Source organism: Hyperolius riggenbachi, chromosome 7 (genome assembly GCF_040937935.1).
Source record: "Hyperolius riggenbachi isolate aHypRig1 chromosome 7, aHypRig1.pri, whole genome shotgun sequence".
Lineage (NCBI taxonomy): Eukaryota > Metazoa > Chordata > Amphibia > Anura > Hyperoliidae > Hyperolius > Hyperolius riggenbachi.
The window spans coordinates 61,669,054-61,690,338 of record NC_090652.1 but is presented as its reverse complement, the minus strand read 5'-3'; the positions used below and the strand labels follow the sequence as shown (position 1 = coordinate 61,690,338).

General features: G+C 42.8%; 1 protein-coding gene across 8 annotated transcripts in view; it reads left to right on the top strand.

Moving 5' to 3' along the window:
- Positions 1-21,285, top strand: part of LOC137524320 (uncharacterized) — a 123,940-nt gene that overhangs the window by 32,235 nt on the left and 70,420 nt on the right. For all 8 annotated transcript variants that reach the window (XM_068244045.1, XM_068244044.1, XM_068244051.1 and 5 more), the window contains 2 exons: positions 297-546; positions 2,846-3,037. In XM_068244045.1, coding sequence (XP_068100146.1) covers positions 297-546; positions 2,846-3,037 — 442 coding nt within the window. The remainder of the gene's footprint in view (positions 1-296; positions 547-2,845; positions 3,038-21,285) is intronic.

The following is a 21,285-nucleotide window of genomic DNA, read 5'->3' as shown; positions in this document are numbered from 1 at the left end:
GTCTTAACACATCATGATGCACAGTGTTTCAGACTGTCAAGCTTGAAGAAGGCCGGTCAGTCCGAAACGCCGTGCGTCGCGATGTGTTAAGACCCAGCACTTTTGATGTCCTTTTTAATTGTTTTTATGTGAAGATTTGAATAAAGAGCTATTTTATACCTTGATGGTGCGGAACCCTTTGGCGATAACAGTAGCAAGCCTGTAAGATGTAAAAGCCAGATATGAAATAGTGACTTGTTATTTGCGTTTCTTCTGCGGCTTTCCATTAACGGGCTTGTTTTCCTGACACTGGGCAGTCTCAGGTGATCGGGATCTTCTCGCGGAGCTGGAAGGATGAGTATGATTGGTTGATGGTGGAGCTCAGTAAAGTCGGGAAGGTGCTTCCATTCTACATCTCCAACTCTAACTACCGGGACTTTCAAACACTGGTCTCTCAATGCACCTTCGCCATCTTGTATCACTCCAAGACCCGGGGGCGGGTGAACGTCACTGACGTCACTGATTCTTTGTATGATGAGGAGGTCAACTACTTGTCGGAAGCACTAGGTAAGAGCGCATATACAAGATTATTCCATGCAAGATCACTACATGGTTATCTAGGTATAAAAAAAACTTACATCTATAGAGTACAACCTCTTTAGGCTTCCCTTGTGGCTTTTATCTTTCTAACTGGATCAAAGTATCACCTTCCTACACCTAGCAATCATACAGTACCTATAATTGTCCTTCAAAGTAAGGAAGTCACCCAAACCCTTTTAAATGCAAGTATGGAGATTTGCCATATTAACATCCAATGGTAAGATATTCTACATCTTAACCATTCTTACTGTAGAAAACTCCTTCTTTTTTTATACAGATATTAAAATCTCCTCTCCACCATACATAGTTCCCATTATTTTCTCCTATGTACAGACCTAGGGATAATTAAGTCAACTCAAAAAACCTTGTACACACACTAGATTGAATTCAGTCCATCTCGGCTAAGAGTCTAGCATGTGAACAGGTGCCCCTCCCACCCATCTAAGAGGTCACTTAAAGTGAACCTTAAGCCGGAAAAAAAATGAGTTTTACTCACCTGGGGCTTCCCTCAGCCCCCTGCAGCTGATCGGTGCCCTTGCCGTGTCCCTCTGATCCTCCCGTCCCCGCCGGCGGCTACTTCCAGTTTCGCCGTCACCGTCCATCAGGCTGGGAACGCGAGTGATTCTTCGCGTTCCCAGCAACAATATCTCCCCCTATGCTGCTATTGCGGCAAGGAAGGCCGCAATAGCAGCATAGGGGGCAGTATTGTGACTGGGAACGCGAAGAATCACTCGCGTTCCCAGCCTGACGGCCGGTGACGGCGAAACCGGTAGTGGCCGCCGGCGGGGACGGGAGGATCGAAGGGACACGGCAGGGGCTGAGGGAAGCCCCAGGTGAGTAAAACTTTTTTTTTCCGGCTTAAGGTTCACTTTGAAGCTCTAACGCACTGGGTCTTTAAACAGCAGAAATGGTATTGGAGTCCTTTGATCCACTACTGCACTCCAAACACAAAACAGGAGCAGCACTCAAATGGCCAGGGTGTAGAAGCATGCAGGGATTCACCTGTGTATCAGCAGGTCAGACAGAATCCACTTCAATCCAGCACAGCTCTTTTACAAAGCCACTTTATAATATATATACTATAAATGCTGCACGAGTGGCAGCATTTTAATGGAACGTTGTACTCTGGTTTGCCTGAGCAACATGCCTTGATCTTTATCCATCCAAAGTGCTATGAGATACCCTATGCTGTAGTAGAGAAGGGTAGACAACTTATGAATGGTTTCCCAAATGTACAGAAATAAGTAAACTTTGCCTCTGTCACAAAGTTATCTAAAAGACATGTCTATAAAGTGATGTCACTGAATTGATGACTTATCCCATCAACCTCTTATGCTCCTCAAGTTTTACTGCTATTTGTCAGTCCCTCCACTGGCTGCCAATAACATAACATCCCTATCTTATAAACTATTCTAAATGCATCCCTTCCTCACAACATAAATAGGAGGTTGGAGTATGCCCCAACCCGATCCTGGTTTTATTAATGTTAAATCCTCTTGGCTAAAAGCTAGACTCACTTATTGTTTACACTTTCTACCCTTATGAGCTGGGGGCAGGGCTCTCTCCCTTTTTTTACCATTGTTGTAGGTTTTCTTGACCACTTCCGGACCAGCCTAATTTAAATATACACCGTTTGGGACCTGTTAACCCTGCCAAGGCATAGATTTCGATCTCCGCACCACGTGCTCCCACCCCTACCCGTCGCTGAAGCCCACTCGCCCCCCCTGTTGCTATGATAGATTTCGATCTCTGCACCACGCGCTCCCACCCCTACCCTTCCCTGAAGCCCACTCGTCCCCCTGTTGCTATGACGGCAGAGCTCAGTGAGCCGGTCAGGAGCGGATTTCATTGGCTCCTGACCCTGTGATCACTGGAAGCCAATCACATTGGCTCACAGTGATCACAGGGTCAGGAGCCAATGACATAGGCTCCTGACCTGCTCACGGAGCTCTGCTGTCATAGCAACTGCAGGCTGGGTGGGCTTCAGCGACGGGAGAGAGATGGGTTCCGGAAGTGATGTTGGTGAGCCCCGTTATTTGTGCCAGCAGTGTCTGTTCCTTAAGGGGCCAGAGACTGCTGGTACTCAAGTGGTTAAACAATTGTCTTTGTCAGCCATTGTCATATGTTTGTTTTATCTGTGTATGATGCTTCCATGTTTGTAACTTTGTATAATAATTGAACCAGGGAAGATATCAGACTATATAAAATACTAATAATAAGTACAGTAGAACGTATGCTGGAAATCTCTTTGGCATCTCCTCCTCAGGTCAGGAGAAGGTGCTGGTTGTGGTAGATGACTTGGATGACAGCAGTCATGGAACAAAGAACAACATCCTTCAAAGCCAACCCACCATTCGGAACAAAACTCGAGACCTCTATCTTTTCACCAGAGACCAGAAGCAAGACAAGCAGCGGGTAACAGAGAAGCTGCAGCCCATCCTCCAGTCATTAAACAGAGGTACTGCAAAGTCTCTACCTAGTGCCAGCCTAAAGTACATACTTTAAATTGCTGTCATCAAAAATGATTGTAAGAGCCTGAGCCCACTGACGCAGTTGTCCACTTTTTAGTTACACATGTTACAGATGCTGAAAAGCGGACAGAAGCGGACACAACTGCGTTAGTGGGCTCAGGCCCTTAGAGATTATTTGGGGTGATCATTTGGGAGTGAGTGCTGCACTGATACGTTGCTCAGTTCCTGGCCAAGCACTAGCAGCATGTTCTGTGAAGGAGGAGGGATGATGCAAGTGGCACCACACTTTGAGAACGTCAAAAGAACAATTGATATCTAACATAATGGTTTACTAGTGATCTTGTCAGTAAGGTTAGGGGCCACCTGTGCAGACTCCAGATCTTCAGCCAAGATGATCACAAAACAAGAAAATCCTGAGCAATTACTTCTCAATAAGATATCAGTTGGTGAGCAGCAATCATTTAATCACTGTTACTATCCAAAGGATTCCAGCAGAAATATGAAAAACCTATTAATTTACAGCTAAAATTAAACATTACGTGGGTTCTCTTCTGGTAAAAAGTTTTAACCATTTGTTGGGTCTTTAACTTCCAAGTCTTCCCCCCCCAAGACCCAGAAGCTGGCGCTTCCAGCACATAGCCCTGCCCTGCCCTGTTATAGCTGAGCACCATGGCGTTCTCTGTATTGTACAGAGTGCCACAGAAGCACCACGGCACTCGCCAGCGAGAAGGTGGGGCTACACGTCTGAAGCTTCTGGGGCTCGTGGGGAGACTTGTAAGCTAAATACTCAGCAAGTGTCTTTAAAGCAGCAGTGTCAGCCATATTATGCAAGGAAAAAAACACATATATAAGTAGATAACTACTTGCTCTACTGACATAACATATGTATTGTACTGTCCACATTTTGATTCCAGAGAATTTTACATAGTAAATAAAGAGAATTTGGTTCCTGGCATTTGCCATATTGTTTCCACCGTCTGAAGCCAAACCTGATGTCATTTTCTCCCCCTTTTTTTCCTCCTTGAATCTGCTCTGTCATAGCTAGCTCGCTTTGTAAACATGTGAGCACAGGCATGGATCAGATTTCAGCAGCTTCACACTGAACTGCCCTCAGTCAATCGGTGAGGAGCAGAAATGTGGGAGGGGTGATATGACGCTTCCTTCTCGTTGGCACTGTACCACATGCTCTATCTGTCCGGCTGACAGATGAGATTTATTACAGCAGAATCATTTCTGATTAGGTTGGAGTGCTTGCAATGCAGGTAAGGTTGCAGGCTGCATAATGAACACAGAGCAGTGGGTAAATGGAATTTGATTTTGTTGCAGACAATACCTCTTTATGTATCAGTTGTACGACTCCCCTTGCTAATCTTTGTTGTTATACAAAGCTATGCAGCGGTCAGTCCCTGGCTGCTCCTTCTGAACCAAATTGATAAAAATCGCTTTCTTACCCAATCCACATCTGATGAAAAGGACAACAGACATGGGAGGGATCCATATCCAAAGGCTGCCATACTTATTTCCTTTTATACAATACCAGTTACCTGGCAGCCCTGCTGATCCTCTGCCTTTTATAAAATACCAGTTTCCTGGCTGTCCTGCTGATCCTCCGTCTCTAATAGTTTAGCCTAATAGTTTAGCCATAGACCCTAAACAAGTAGGCAGATGTTTGGCTGGATATGTTGCATGCTTGTTTCAGGTGTGTGTTTGACACTTCTGATGCAGTATTCCCTCCCTTATTTCCTCACAGGAGAGATGATGGGATGGGGAGGAGTCTGGACAGCTCATAGACTGACTGTTCTGTCAGCCAAGCATCATCCATCTTTGATACAGGAATATGGAAAACTGTGCTTTGCAAATTTTATCCAAAATGCAAGAAACAAAATATGAAGCTGAAGAGAGTCTGAAGCCATCTAAAAATCATGTTTTTATTACACATTTATCTTTAGCAATATCACCATTGCTAAAACACCGCATTCCCGTGGCAGAAAGATGTAATTAAACCCCCAAATCCCCGGGGCAAAATGCGGGGAGCGCTTCCTTGTAGAAGCAGAGCTTTGTGCAGTAGCTCTGCCTCTACTCGCGTCAATCTCCGCCCCTTTTAGTCTTCTTTCACTGAGAGGGGCGGGGGAGAGGCAGCAATCAGTGGGAATTGACGCTAATGGAGGCAGAGCTACAGCGCTGCCTTCCCGGGCAGCAAAATCCACGACTTGGAAAGTCGTGAAATTTTGCCCCGGTATTTTGGGGGTTTAATGACATTGTTCTGCTGCGGGAATGCGACATTTTAGCACTGCTGATAATTGCTAACAGGGGTGCTCATCCTGGTTCCGGATATCCGGGTGACCCCGGATATCCGAACATTTTTTACGCTCTCCGGATTCTGGATTTCTACAGAAATCCGGATAGCTATCTGCGGATATTTGGCCGCATAACCCGGATATCCGTGGATATCCGGATCCGAAATACTGTAACTAAGGAGATGACGTCCTGGAGCCAATCAGAGGGCTCCCAGCCTAAACCCTGGCACCCAATCACAGAAAGGAACACTGGCCAGCCCCCCTGTATATAAGGAGGGCTGCCACGATGAGACATATCGTCTTAGCTTGCTGACTGCTCACTGAAAGAAATGCTCCAGTGCTGGTGGTCTAGCAAGGGGGCTGTACACAGTTATAAACCTAAAGCTGTTCAGTGATTAACCCCTTCACTACTATCACTACACTATTGTTAAATCGGTAATTAGCTTGATTGATGTCATACTGTGACAGTCAGTGTGTGTTCCAGTGCTGCTGGGCCAAGGGCTGTACACAGTGATAAGCTGTTCAGTGATTAACCCCTTCACTATCACTACCAGGGGCAAATGCAGGATTTTTAAGGGGGGGATTCCTGAAAGGTCCAGAAGCACTTATGTCCTCGAGTGCTTCCGAATACATGTGGTTCCATACTGCCCATGCATAAAAGTGCGCTGGCGTATTACGGAGCTGCCTATCTTTGGAAGTACTCAAGGACACGAGTATTTCTGAGGGCTTCTGGTAGCAGCAAATTTGAACGGGGTACAGCGCTGGAACAACTCCCCGAGAGAGGAACGGCAGATAGACTTAGTTTGGACAATTCAGTGGAATATGCCACATAGTGTCACATAGTGCAAGCGATACCCATATGATGCAGGGATATATGCATCTGCGGAAGATGGCAGCGCTATATAAATACTAAATAATCATATTTTGCCTCACCAGGATTGCACTTTTATTTAGCTTTCCTGTATGACAAGAAGACACAGCCAGCACTAGGGGAAGAGGGAAACAAAGGTGAATGAAGGAGGCTGGTGCCCACCAAGAGTGCTTCTGAGCGTTTTTCAAATCAACAGTGATTTGAAAAGCGCTTGGCTAATGTTACCCTATGACAGTGTTCTCACAGCAGCGTTGTGACTTTTTTAAAATCGCACGTATACTGCATGTAGCATGTTTTTGAGCGATTCATTCAAAAATCGCTCTGAAAATCGCTTCACAAAATCACACTCACAAATTGCTAGCGATTGCTATTGTCATTTTGGCGTTGCACTAGCCCAGAGAGAGGAGTGGAGAAATTGAGAATAGCCTGAGATGGAGCAAAGAACTTATCTGTATTGCAGTCCCACATCAGACAGGTTACTTGCCTGTAATCGGACTCCTGTCCCTGCCAGTCTCCCACACAAGTCAGAAAGAAGCCCTCCTGGAGTCTAGGGACTGTCAAAAACTTTTCAACCTGTTTAACACCTTATCCACACATGGTGTCATTATAACAATGGGGAGAGACCAGACAGATGTTTGCCCACAGACCCTGAGTCCAGGCAAGCTCTGCATCATGCTGTGCATATTTACCAGCTTGCCTGCCCTCTTATTGCATCATGTCTGACACTTCTGTGCTGTGGAGAGTCTGGGACTCCAGAATCAACATTCTCTCACTGCAGGCTGTATCTTCTTGTAGGGGAAGCTCGGCTGCCTCTCTCATTCTATTAGCTGGAGGGAGGCACCAGAAGTAAGAAGGGAGGGAGAATGAGGCTGTTTACATTATGGCTCGCTTCCCTGGCTGAATACGCAGCTCAGTGCAGGGGGGGTGTTCCAGACACCCGGAATAGCCCCCTCCGTTCGCCAGTGACTACACTATTGTTAAATCGTTAATTAGCTTGATTGATGTCACTGTATGTTAGTCAGTGTGTGCTGCAAGCAGCTGCTATGTATCTGTGTGGGCTTTGCACAGACCAAGCCAGCTGCTGCCTGCTGGCCAGCTATTAGCCTTAGGTATAGGTTAGATAGGTTAGGGATTAGGGGATAGGAGGATTACTGTGTTATTGTGTAGTTAGTACTGTAGTACTGCAGTCAGTGTGCTAGTAGTTGTTAGAGTAGTAGTACTACTGTGTTAGCTTTCTACAGAACTGCTGTGCTGTGAGCAGTGCCAGTGTGACAGTTAGTGTGCACTAGTGTCTTCTCCTCTGCTGTCTGACTGTCACTCAGCACGTGGCACTTGGCATGTGTCACGTGGCACTTGTCATGTGACACTTGGCAAGTGCCACGTGACACTTGGCAAGTGACACGTGCTAAGTGCCAATTGCCACGTGCCACGTCCGGCATGCTCCTGGCACACGTTACACCTGCTGCTGCTGCAATGCCCTGCTCCTGCTGCCTGTGCAGCTCCCACCACCAGGCCAGGGTGCCACAGGCCACTGATACCACCTATATTTAACCCAAAACACAATTGCTGCATAATTTTTTGGAGGTGTCTTGGCTGAAAACTGTCATGTCCCAGTTGTGCGGTTGGACCGCTGTCTGGAACCTAGGCCTAATGTTAATTGACAGCCTTTTTGGGGGGGGGGGGATTTTAAGTCCCCACATCATCCAATTAGTGTTTCCCTTTAAAAAATAATGATGCTACATGCCTCATTTACCTTAAAAACATTTTTAAAGCAATTTAAAGGGCACTTCGGGCGAATCCGGCCGGTTAGCCCGGATAATGTGTTCGGATATCCGCATCAACGCGGATATCTAAACGTTAGGATTTGGATATCCGGATCCGGATATCTGGGTATCCGGATCCGGATCAATTCGGATTTTAAAAAGTGGTATCCGAGCACCCCTGATTGCTAAAGATAAATGTCTAATAAAAAGATGATTTTTAGAAGGCTTCAGACTCTCTTTAAAGCGGTATCGTCACCATAAAAATCAAATTTCAACAGCAACTGGTCTGAGTGTATTCTATATATATATATATATATATATATATATATATATATATATATATATATATATATATATATATATATATATATATATATATATATATATATATATATAAAATCGTGTGTGTGTGCGTGCGTGCGTGCGTGCGTGCGTGCGCCGCGATCACGCGAAAGCGGCTTGACCGATTTGAACGAAACTTGGTACACAGATCCCTTACTACCTGGGATGATATGTTCTGGGGGTCTCGTGGCCTCCCTGCACACCTGGGCGGAGCTACAAACAGCAAATCAGATTCCACCCATTCAAGTCAATGGAAAAAATGTAAAAGGCTGCCATTCTCACAGTAATCGAGCCACAGTCCCCACACTTTGCACAGTTGGTCACTTGGTGACCGAGGTTACAAATCCTGGAAAAGTGGGCGGAGCATAAAACAGCCGATCAAATTTCAGCCGTTCATTTTAATTGGGAAAATGTAAACTGCAGCCATTCTTACACTGTTAATTGCAGGGTTCTCAAACTTGCCACAGTTGGTCACTGGGTGAATGAGATTAAGATTCAAGAAAGTGGGTGGAGCCTACAACAGCCAATCAAAATTCACCTATTGATTTTCAAGGGGAATATTTAAACTGCTGCTATTCTTACACTTTTAATGGCAGAGGCTTCAAACTTGCTACAGTCGGTCATTGGGTGACTGGGGTCAAAGTTCACTAAAGGGGCGGGGCCACATACAGCCAATCAGATTTCCTTGGTTGATAAACTGCTTCCATTCACACATTTTTGATGCCTAGAACCTGACAGCTCACAAACTTGGTCATTGAGTGACTCTGTGTCAAGGTTACAAAAAGTGGGCGGAGCCAAAATAACTTTTACTGGGAAAATATAAACGGCAGCCATTCTTACACCGTTAATGGCAGGGTTCTCAAACTTTGCACAGTTGGTCATTGGGTCACAGATTAAGATTTTGGAAGGTGGGTGGAGCCTACAACAGCCAATAAAAATTCCCCCTTCGATTTTCAAAGGGAATATTTCATCTGCTACCATTCTCTTATACTGGTAAAAGCAGATGCCTCAAACCTGGTATAGTTGGTCACTGGGTGACTAGGGTCCAAATTCAGGAAGGGGGCGGAGCCACAAACAGCCAGATTTGTTTATTTTTCAATGGGAATATACAAAGTATTGATACCAAGGACCCCAAAGCTGATAAACTTGATAACTGAGTGACTGTATGTCAAGGTTAGAAAAAGTGGGCGGTGCCAACAACTAAATTTTTAACATGGCAGGGTTCCCAAACTTTACACAATTGGCCACTGGGATTTTCAAGGGGAATATTCACATTGCTACCATTCTTACACTGTTAGTGGCAGAGGCCTCAAACCTGATACAGTCAGTCATTGGGTGACTGGGGTCCAAACTAAAGGGGTGACTAAAAGTCACTAAAGGGGGTGGAGCCAAAAACAGCCAATCAGATTTGTTAGATTGCTATCAGCCATTCTGTTATTGGCAGGGTTCTCAAACTTGACACAGTTGGCCACTGGGTGACTGAGACTAATATTCAGGAAAGTAGGTGGAGCCTACAGCAGCCAATCAAAATTCACCTTTTGATTTTCAAGGGGAATATTTACTTTGCTGCCATTCATGCACTCTTAATGGCAGAGGCCTAACATCTGCTACAGTCAGTCACTGAGAGACTGAAATTTAAATTCTGAAGGGAGCTGGCCAAAAACAGCCAATCAGATTTGTTTAATTTCAATGGTAAAATGCAACTTATTGATGCCAAGAACCCCAAAGCTCATAAACTTGGTCATTAAGTGACTGTATGTCAAAATTAGAAATAGTGGGCAGAGCCAAAAACAACTAACTTTTTACATGGGGAAATGTAAACTGCAGCTTTTCTTACACTGTTAATGGCAGGGTTCTCAAACTTCACACAGTTGGTCACTGGGTGACTAGGATTAATATTCGGAAAAGTAGGTGGAGCCTACAAGAGCCAATCAAAATTCACCTATTGATTTTCAAGGGGAATATTGAAACTGCAGCCATTCTCACACTGTTAATAGCAGAGGCCTCAAACCTGCTACAGTCAGTCGTTAGGTGTTTGGGGTTCAAATTCAGTAAAGGGACGTAGCCAAAAACAGCCAGATTTCTTTGCTGGACAAACTGCTTCCATTAGCACAATTTTGATGCCAGGAACCCAAAAGCTCACAAACTTGGTCATTGAGTAGTGACTGTGTGTTAAGGCTACAAAAAGTGGGTGGAGTTAAAAACAGATTTTTCTGGGAAATTGTAAACTGCAGCCCTTCTTCACTGTTAATGGCAGGGTTCTCAAACTTAGCATAGCTGGTTACTGGGTGACTGGGATTAATAATCAGGAAAGTGGGTGGAGCCTAAAAATGCCAAATTAAAAATCACATGTCGCTTTTCAAGGAGAATATTAAAATTGCTGCCATTGTTGCACTGTTAATGGCACAAGCCTCAAACCTGGTACAGTTGGTCATTGGGTCACTGAGGTTCAAATTCAGAAAAGGGGACAGAGCCACAAACAGTGAATCAGATTTGTTTCATTTCATGGGAAAATACAAATTATTGATGCCAAGGACCCCAAAACTCACAAACTTGGGCATTGAGTAGTGACTTTGTGTCCAGGTTACAAAAAGTGGGCAGAGCCAAAAACAAATTTCACTGGGAAAGTGTAAACTGCAGCCCTTCTTACACTGTTTATTTCAGGGTTCCCAATCTTTGCCCAGATGGTCACTGACTGAGATATTCAGGTAAGTGGGTGGAGCCTATAATAGCCAATCAAAATTCACCTGTTGATTTTCAAGTGAAATATTTAAATTGCTGCCATTTTTACACTGTTAATAGCAGATGCCTCAAACCTGCTACAGTTGGTCATTGGGTGACTGGGGTTCAAATGCTGGAGAGGGGTGGAGCCACAAACAGCCTATCTGATTTGTTTAATTTCTATGGGAATATACAAATTATTGATGCCAAGGACTCCAAAGCTCACAAACTTGGTCATTGAGTGTTTGTGTGTTAGGATTAGAAAGTAGGCGGAGCCAACACCAGTCAAATACATACCCGGGCAACGCCGGGTCATCAGTGGGTGGAGACATACAAATTTCACTGGGAAAATGTACACTGCAGCCATTCTGTTAATGGCAGGGTTTTTAAACTTTGCACAGTTGGTCACTGGGTGACTGGGATTAATATTCAGAAAAGTGGGTGGAGCCTACAAAAGTGAATCAAACTTCACCTTGTCGGGCGTTTTGTCAATGTTTGTATAACTTGTTTAAAAATAAATATAAAATCAAAAATGTAAATGTAACGCTCCTGGGAAAATAGGAGGAGCTAAAATACAAACATACGCCTAACTGTGTGAGCTTGTTTTCCGAGGTTTTACAGTACTGGTTTAAACATGCAAATAAATGTGGACCAATTTATAAAAATATCAATTTAATATCGAATAAATATTACAATATCAAAACAATATAATATTGCACTTTTGATATAAAACAAAACTCATAAGGTCATTCTTATAATAAGCAATGAGCTGGATAATAATTTCAGTAAAACATAAAAATGTTATTATACTTATTCACCAATACAAAAGGCTTAAACCAATTAGCAGTCAACTCAAATACAGTGCAGAGATAGGACTCATCAAATATGGCCGTCGGCCCTGTTACTCCATTTACCACAGGGTCTCTGGAGACAAAATGGATGAATTGAACGACAACAAAATGGCTGTTATCAAAATCAAAATGGCTGCTATCAAAAACAAAATGGTGGCTATCAAAAACAAAATGGTGGCTATCAAAAACAAAATGGTGGCTATCAAAAATCAAAATTGCGCAGTCCAAAATCAAAAATGCGCTATCCAAAATAAACTGGCTGATGTCAGCTATACCATTCAATATAACAAATTTAGGATGACTCAGTGGATCTGACGACTGGGCGTTGCCCCACAATCGCTATGCAATCAACTATAAATGACAGGAATTTTCCCTCTGTCTACACTTTAACCTCCGCTGGCCTGTGTTACTACACAGAGCAGGCGGGTAAAATACATATAATTTTGGAATAAAATATCTATTGAGTCGTCCTAAACTTGGTTAGGTGTGGCTTGCACATGCTGCGGCAAAGTATCAAAATATCTAGAGGAGGTAGCTTGAAAGGTCTAGTTTTTTTATCCAAGACTGAGTTAAACAGCCAGTTATCAATGAACATATGGTAGAACTTAGGTGAGTTGTTTCCAACTTGCAACTTTGGAAAAGCTCACCCCTTTTTAAAATATCAACCAATGAAATTCAATCAATACATCATATGTTCAGATATTCTGCGCTGTAATAAGCCGTCTAACTAACAAGAAAATCAGAACTGGGTTCAAGTATAGTCACCAAGATGGCCTCTGGGCGTGTTCCTCTTAGGCGTGGCTGTGTTCAGATGGCATGAATCCTCTATGTCCTGGTCTGCTCAGATCTCTTGATGGTCTGATTCCTTTTCTCATTGAATGACCCCTCTCTTCTTATTCCCCTCACTACCTATGATCCTGCCCAGGAGATTAAATCTTCCAACCTATCACAAGGCAGTAGGAGTGATCAGTGGGAGTGATCAGTCACTAATCTTTAACTCAAGTGTAATGTTGGATTTCACCCTCTGGAGGTGCTGTTGGCTAACTAATCACCTTATTAATGGGATATGTGGCAAAATTAAAGACATTTTGATTGTGTTTTATTATAGCCCAACAGTGAATAAATCAATGTTATAATTCCTCTATGGATAGCTGATCTGGATGGGATCACTGGTTATTATTTATTATACAGTGACCTTTTCTACCATATTTAAGATAGATTGGATTTGATCCAAAAATCATTGGCATGCTTAAAACCACCATGGATCTCTCATTATAACACATTGTGCTTGTTAGCAGGGTTTTATATCTCTAACATTATTGTTTAACATACAACACTGGTAAACATATAGCATTTCTATATCATTCTGGATATATTCATTCAAATAATCTTTATATTAATACATATACAATGCCATAACCTTTTTTATATTCATTCTTAATTGTTATGCAATGATGCATACATGTGCTGTCTGTTTTCTTAACCTAGATGGGGAATTGTAATATAACTTTATGCTTTTTAATATGAACTATTGCTGACAGCACAGTCAATATATTTCCCAAGCTCTGTTTTTGTGTCTGAACCTTGGAAACACATACATTGTGCAAGGAAAACAACCCCCATCCAAGGCTTCTATGCATTAAATACAGCCAGGTCTGAGCCATTGTTTACAAAAACTGGTTCATTTACCGACAAAAGCTAGTTAAGGTCTGGTCTGTCTCTTTCATTGTCCTAAGACTCTTCTTGTTGGGCAATTGTTTGGTCAAACAAGGTACTTGTCTGCTTCCATTGTTCAAGTAAGGTGAATGAGATTACCTATTGCAAATAGCACCTCAGCTGACTGCCTGTTGTTCAACATCTGACCTTCCTTTAGAGACACATACAAGTCAGCTTTGTAGGGCAATATTACATCGCCATATTAAAATAATCTATACATTTCTAAATAATCAATGCACCTATATTAATCTATAATAACCCTGATCATCAGAAAGTCTTTGTCTCCTGTACCTTAGGGGAAGGAAATTAATTAGGTTTTATTTGTATTTGATCATGTACAATTCAGTTTATTGGGAAAATGATATTCCGCCATATGGAAATCTCGACACATCCCCCTTTTCTTTTGGAATGTTCCAGGGTGTGACCATTTCAAAAGAACAACAAGGATTATTAAACGTTTTACGTTTTCTTCATTCCTGTGGGAACGCGTTGTGAATAACCTTTGTTTTGTATTGGTAATCCAAGTATGAAAGGGAAAAATGGACTTTAAACATTGTCTTCATCACATTGAAGTTTATGTTTCACGCCTCAAGAAAAATAAACTTGGCAAATGATACTCTTGCTGTAAACAAACAGGTTTCCTCTTGCTGCAAAGGTAGCAAACAGCAACTGTAACAGTGATGAACTGCTTTGGGCTTTGGTTCAAATAAAAGGATTTTCCGGATCTGTTTCAAGATTTGAACAACTCACTCCTGTGAGTATCTGGTGTGCAACAGGTATCAGACTTGCATCTCCATCAAATGGACCTCGGATACATCAGCTCGTCATTCAACGACACATCGCGGGTTTAGGCTCATCTGGACCCTCTAGGATAGGAACATCTATCTGGTCATGATGAACTCCGCGGCATCCGGTAACATCATGGATGCTGGATCTGGCACCACATTTGGCTCGGCACTCTTCCCCAAGATTAGGATTGCGTAAAGGATGGCAATCATCAGGTGGGACATCTTTGCGCCGGTATGAATCTTTGTGTCTAGTAGATATTAAATGCATCATTAGGTATACCTGTCAGGAGAAAAATAATTTATTAGCATACATTTCCAGATTGCTCAATTCTCCGCAACTGTGAGCTAGGGTGACATATACGCAACTGATTAATATGCACCCATTTTTCAACAAAGTCATCCCCCTTAGGGATCTTAACCTTGTACACTACAGGAGACAACTTATCGGTGATTGGATATGGGCCCTTCCATGAAGGTAGGAACTTCTTCTCCTTTACCTGGTCTCTGGCGAAATTATATAGATAAACTTTGTCATCAACCTGATACTCCTTTTGTGTAGTTTTGAGGTCATAGTACGTTTTCGTACTGACTGCGGCTTTTCCGATGTTTCTTTGAGCAAATGCAAAGGCATGCTGGAGGTGCTTTCGTAAGTTCTCCACGTATTGATGTGCAGTAGTTGCATTCATCAAGTTGTGATCTGTGGTTTTGTAAAGCAAATGCTGGGGTAACACCATCTTTCTACCTGTGAGCATCTCAAATGGGGAAAGTTTGGTTGCTGCGCTTGGAGTAGCTCTAATAGCCATAAGAACTAGTGGCAGCTTGACATCCCAGTCTTTACCTGATTCGCTAACAAATTTTTTCAGGATATTTACAATGGATTGATTGTAACGCTCCACTCCACCACTAGAGGCTGGTCGGTAAGCTATGTGTAGCTTCCGTTTTACCCCTAGGATTTCCCACATTTTGGTCATTACTTCACTGGTGAAGTGACTTCCACGATCAGATTCGATGCGCTGTGGAAGACCAAATCGGGAAAATATGTGGTTAATGAGCAGTGATGCGCACACACTGGAACTGCATGTTTTACTTGGTAGACATTCTACCCATTTAGTGAACAGGCATGTTACGGTTAACATATACCGGTTTCCTTTTGAGGACGTTGTTACTGGACCAATAAAATCGATCTGGATGTCTGACCATGGCATAGCTATGCCTCTTTTCATCAGCGGTGCCCTGTGAGTGGGACCTTGTGGCTGGAATTGAGGGCATATCAAGCACCCTTGACAATATGTCCTGACATCCTGTAACATGTGTGGCCAGTAAGCGTAGTCTCTTAATAACTCATACGTTATTTTCTCTCCTCGATGACCAGCTGTCGGGGCATCATGAGCATGTTGCAACATCAAACCCCGATATGCTGCGGGTACTACCCATTGCGTAATACCATTTTTCGAGGTTCGTATCAGCAATCCATCCTGTAATGAAAATTGTGACACACCTTTCATCAGAATACGTAATTCTTCGTTGTCACTGCAGTCTTCCACGGTGATGGGATAATCATGTGGACTTCCAATATGTTTATAAAACAAACCAATAACGGGATCCCCCTTTTGGCTCGCAATGAGATCCTCATTAGGAGAATCTTGACTCCACATTGCTACACTGGGTTGAGACTCCTTTTGGGCCTGCCCCCTAGTGGTGACATTTACTTCGATAGTTCCCATGAGGTCATTGATATCGAAGATTTCACCATCAATGGCTGCTTTCTTAGCGAGGGAATCTGCTAGATCGTTCCCATCTTTATCAGCGCCAGGGTGTTTCGAATGACCCCTTACCTTTTTCCAATAAATGGTAAGGTCGTGGGTATTAACCAGTTCATCAATTTTACAAAACAATTTACCATGTTTGACTGGCTTTTTGTTACTCCTTGTCATGCTAGTCCTTTTCCAACTGGGAAAATATTCCACAAAACTGTTCCGAACATACTCAGAATCTGTTATCAAAACAAATTCCTTAAGGTCATGTTCGATAGCCATTTGTATAGCTTTATACACGGCAGCGAGTTCTGCGACCTGGCTACTTTTGGGACCAATTTTGTATCCCGCAGATATCTCTGGAAATATGTTATTCCATACGATACCGATACCTGCAACCAGCATCTTTTCATCTCCTTCTGTGTGAAAAGAACAGCCGTCAACATATGCACATGGTAGTGATTTGCAGTACTCCTCTTCATAGGATTTATATGGAGATAGAGATTGCTCTTCCAGAAAATCGTTTTCTGGTGGCTCATCTTTATGTTCCACATGAGAGCAATCATGGAGTTCAGCTAATCCTTGAGCAACTGGATTTTTAGTATCCTGTTTATATTTGATTTCCAGTGGCCATCCCATTAGGGACATTGTCCATGCAGTTATCCTGCTGTTTGACAGGTTACCTTCTTTTATTTGGTCACTTTGTAAATATTGTAGTGATTGGTGTGCAGTTTCCACAATGATCTTTTCACCTTGAATAAAACTTCTGAAATATTGCAAAGCCCACACAGTTGCTAATAATGCCTTCTCGCAATTATTAAATTTGACTTCAACTGGTGATAATGATTTGCTGGCATAAGCAATTATTTTATTCAGTCTTTCTTGCTTTTGGAAAAGAACTGCACTTACACTCTTGTCGGTAAAACCTGTTTCAACATAGAAGGGTTTACCACCTTCTGGATAAGCAAGGCATGGGGCCTGTATGAGTTTTGTTTTAAGCTCAGATACAGCTTGTTCATGGCACTCATTCCATTCCCATTGTACTCCTTTCTTTAGCAGCTGCAATAGCGGCTTTGTAATCTCAGCATAGTTATCTATGAACTTGCGAGAATAATTCATCATCCCCAGGAATGATCTCAGTTCCTTGAGATTTGTGGGGGACTTCGTATTTTTGATTGCTTCCACTTTCTTTTTCTGTGGATTAATTCCTTCTGCAGTAATTTCATGTCCCAGGAAATTTACCTTGGATCGGCACCATTGAGCTTTCTGTAGGGAAAGTTTAACACCTGCTTCTCTTAGTTGATTTAATACATATCTCAACTCTGAAATATGTTCCTCAAAGACTGTACTTTTGATAAGGATATCATCGACATAAGTTAGTGTACCTCGTTCTGCTGCATCAGGCATTGCTTTGTGCATAAACACAGCAAATTCGTGGCCTGCGTTGATGTATCCGAAAGGCGTCCGGGTCCACGCAAATTGTCTATTACCGAATGTGAACGCCAGTTTGTATTGATCCCTTTCATCCACTTTAATTGTCCAATATCCTTGTGCGCAGTCAAGGGCTGTGAATATTTTAGACCCTTGGATTTGCGCCAAGCATTGGTCAATGTATGGTACGGGCCAACCAGACATGTAGACACGTTTGTTTAGTTGTCTCAAGTCTGAGCATAGACGGAATTGCCCATTCGGTTTGAGGACTCCGAGTACTGGATGATTGAAGGAACTGTGTACTGGTCGGATAATACCTTTCTTTTCCAGGTTCTTAACTATTTCCGATAGTGACTCGTAGGCTGCTAGCGGAAGTCGATATTGTTTGATAAACACAGGGGGTGCGTCTGGATCAGTCAGGATTCTCGTAACATGCAGGTTAGTTTCCCCACAGTCATAAGAGTCCTTGGCAAACATATCCTGGAAATCCCAGAACAGTTGCCTTAGCTGCTGTCGTTCTGATTCACTAGAACATCCATCAGATATAGAGAGCTGTTCTTCCACCCGTTCCTGAAATTCTGGGAAAATCTCAGGTTGACCTACCTCATAAGCTTCTTCAAGCCTATTAGTTAAGTCATTTGGGGTGTAACATGCTTGATCCTTACCCTGCTGGAGTGATTGATACTCACTTTCATTGATCTCATGGTTGAAAATCAATGATGTTTCCTCGACATGACATGTACCTTCCTCAGGACTGAAAGGATAAACAGAGTATATGCTGAACAATCCTTCAGGTGTTGAGAAATATTGTTGGTCCACTATTTGTTCTTCTGTCAAATATTCATCAGGTATTATTCCAATGACTTCATTTTGGAATCCAAAAGTGTAATATTCTGAGTCAATGGCTAAGCCAATCATTGTATCCTCCTGTAACGTGATACTATGAGGGCTCATGTTTTGCATGACCATATATAATGGTTCCTGATGAATATTTATTAGGGGAATTGGTTTTTACCTTCAACCCCAATTGTTGCATCCGATTGGATAAACAAATCAATGCATCTGCATTTCTCATCTTTTGCCCCTTCTTTACTTGAATGGGTAAAAGAAATGATTTGCAACCTTCAGGGATTTTTACTTTTTCAGCGACAGTGATATCCACTGCATATGGTATCCGCTGTCCCCATCTCAGGGCTTGTTCTCTATCCTGGAATTCCTCTGGGTTTCCGGATAATTTGGACCACAGAACATTATTAACCAGATCAACCTGTATGGCAAATCGGTGAATAATGTCGTTTCCTAAGTACATTTGGTACTGTGGTTCCTTTAACACACTGAAGACATGTTTTGTAGATTTGTTTCCCAGAGACACAGATAAGATGCATTTTGCAATTACATGATGACTCTGGTTATCGTTATCCAGATCGTGGATCCATTCCTGTGTGGAGATAAATTTGATTACCTGAGAGTCGGTAACCTGCTTCAGCAATCCTAGGCTTATGTAGCTGGCCTCAGATTTGAGATCCAACTTGGCATATTTTATCCGAGCAATATTATTTACCTGCACGGGAACCAGCACATTATCATTGATTTTCTCGATTTCAACCAATGCCTGTGTATGCTTGGTTATGCCTGCCACTTCCTGGTTTCCCCCTTTAAAGGAAATAGTTAACACATCCTCTTCAAGGACTATCTTTTCAATCTTATCCTTTCGGATATTTATGATGTGAAAAGCAGTGTTAGCATTTTCCTCGGGTTTACCGTTTTTCAGGATCGTGACTTCTGGTATCTGACTGTTCCGGAAATGGATTTCAACAGAGTTAGGCCTTTCCTCAATCGTATGGCAGCTGCGTTGCGATTGTGCATTGCTGGAGCGCTCAAAATCAATTGGAGTATTGACTTGAGCCCATATTGCTTCATTTATGAAGTCAATTATGGAATTTAGTCGTTTGAGCAAATCGATTCCAATGATCAATCTATCATATGGAAGATCAACAATCAAAGTTGGATGTTTAATGATCTTTTTACCGATCTTATATGTCAGCCAGGATGTGCCTTTTACTTGTAAACTATTACCACCAACGCTTATCAGCGCACCGTCAAAGGCTTTTAATCTTGGCTTCCTTTGTGATGAATCCAAGATCTGCTGGTAATAGTTAAAAGACAGAATAGTAACCTGGGAACCGGTATCCAGTAAACCTGGGATCGGTCCGATACATCCATCTTGTAGATGGGTATCGATAAAATACCGGCCATCTACCTGTTCAAGATTGCAAAGAAAATTGGAATGTTTTTCCATTTGTTGCTTCAGAGAATGATCTCTCTGTAGCGTCAGGGTATTAGGAACTTGTTCCTCCTGATTCTGCCTGCAAGGCATTTGGGTTCCCATGGATTCTACCAATGGGACAATCTGAACAGAGGGTACTTCACGCTCTGGCTCAAATGACATAATATCACCCATTTGTGGTGAAATATCAAGAACATTAGACTTCCCTTCCTCGACCTGGGGTAGGTCGGTACATTGCACATCATTTTCATTACTCGTATTTAGTATTGCCATATCCATTTCCGTATAGTGATTTGTCTCGGTTTCCTTTAGTTGGCAGAGCTGGGCCCTGCCTCCCCAGCTAAAAAATCCTCATGCTGTCTTCCTGCAGATCCCTGAGCCAACTTACCCATCATGTCACTCAATTTGTTCACTTGATCAACAAGCTGATCAAACCTATTAGGTCGGCGAGGGTTCTGGTTCCTGGGATCATATCTGTTCCCTGCGGGTGATCCACTCCTAGGTGAGTTAGGTGGTGATCTACCCCTAGGTGAATTAGGTGGGTGCTGTCTCCTTTCCCACTGCTGCCTGGGTCGGTTATCCCATTGTCTATATCTTTGGGGTCGTCTGTACCCCTGGGGTTCTCTATATCCCTGGTAACCTCTATACCTTTGACTACCCTGGTTTCCTTGGTAACCCTGGTATCCTTGATACCTGCGATTGAACCGAGGACGGTAGACCTGGTTCTCAGAACCTGAGCTATCCCTATCTGACCCTTTAGGATTTTGTGGTCTGTTTTGATTAGGGTTTTGTTGCTGTCTTTGGCCCTGCTGGATAGGTACTTTTGCAGGAGGTATTTTCTTCTGTTGGGATTCAAGGTTTAGGTCCGCTTTCACTTTGGTTTCTTCTACTCTGTGCTCTGGGTACTTTCTGTTGTTCCTCCCACTTACGTTGGAACTCCCACTGATGTTGAACAGCAGTGTCGCTGAGGTAACCATTTTCTCTAGGGAGTTTCCGAAGTCTAACTCATTGGCCATGCTTAACTTTATTTGGGTAGGCAATGCATCATAATATGCCTGTTTAAAATCAAGAGACTCCCAGTTAGGATTCCGATATGCCAAACTGTAAGAGTTTTTTAGCACAGAAAGGAATTCTCGGGGGCTCTGATCGGGTCGACAAGTAAGTCGATACACATCTCGTTTTGCTTCTGAGATAGTGCGATACGGCCCAAACTCCAGCTTCACTTCGTGTGAAACTGCTTGCCATCTAATGATACCTCGCTCCTTAAATGAGGTGAAATGGTGGCGGTATCTGTCATCAAAAACCCATGGGAGAAATCTGATTTTGTCTGCTTCAGACAGATTTAAAGAGTCCATAGTGGATTCATACAACTCCATGTGGGATGCTATTTGCGCTGAACCCTTTTTAGTGAACT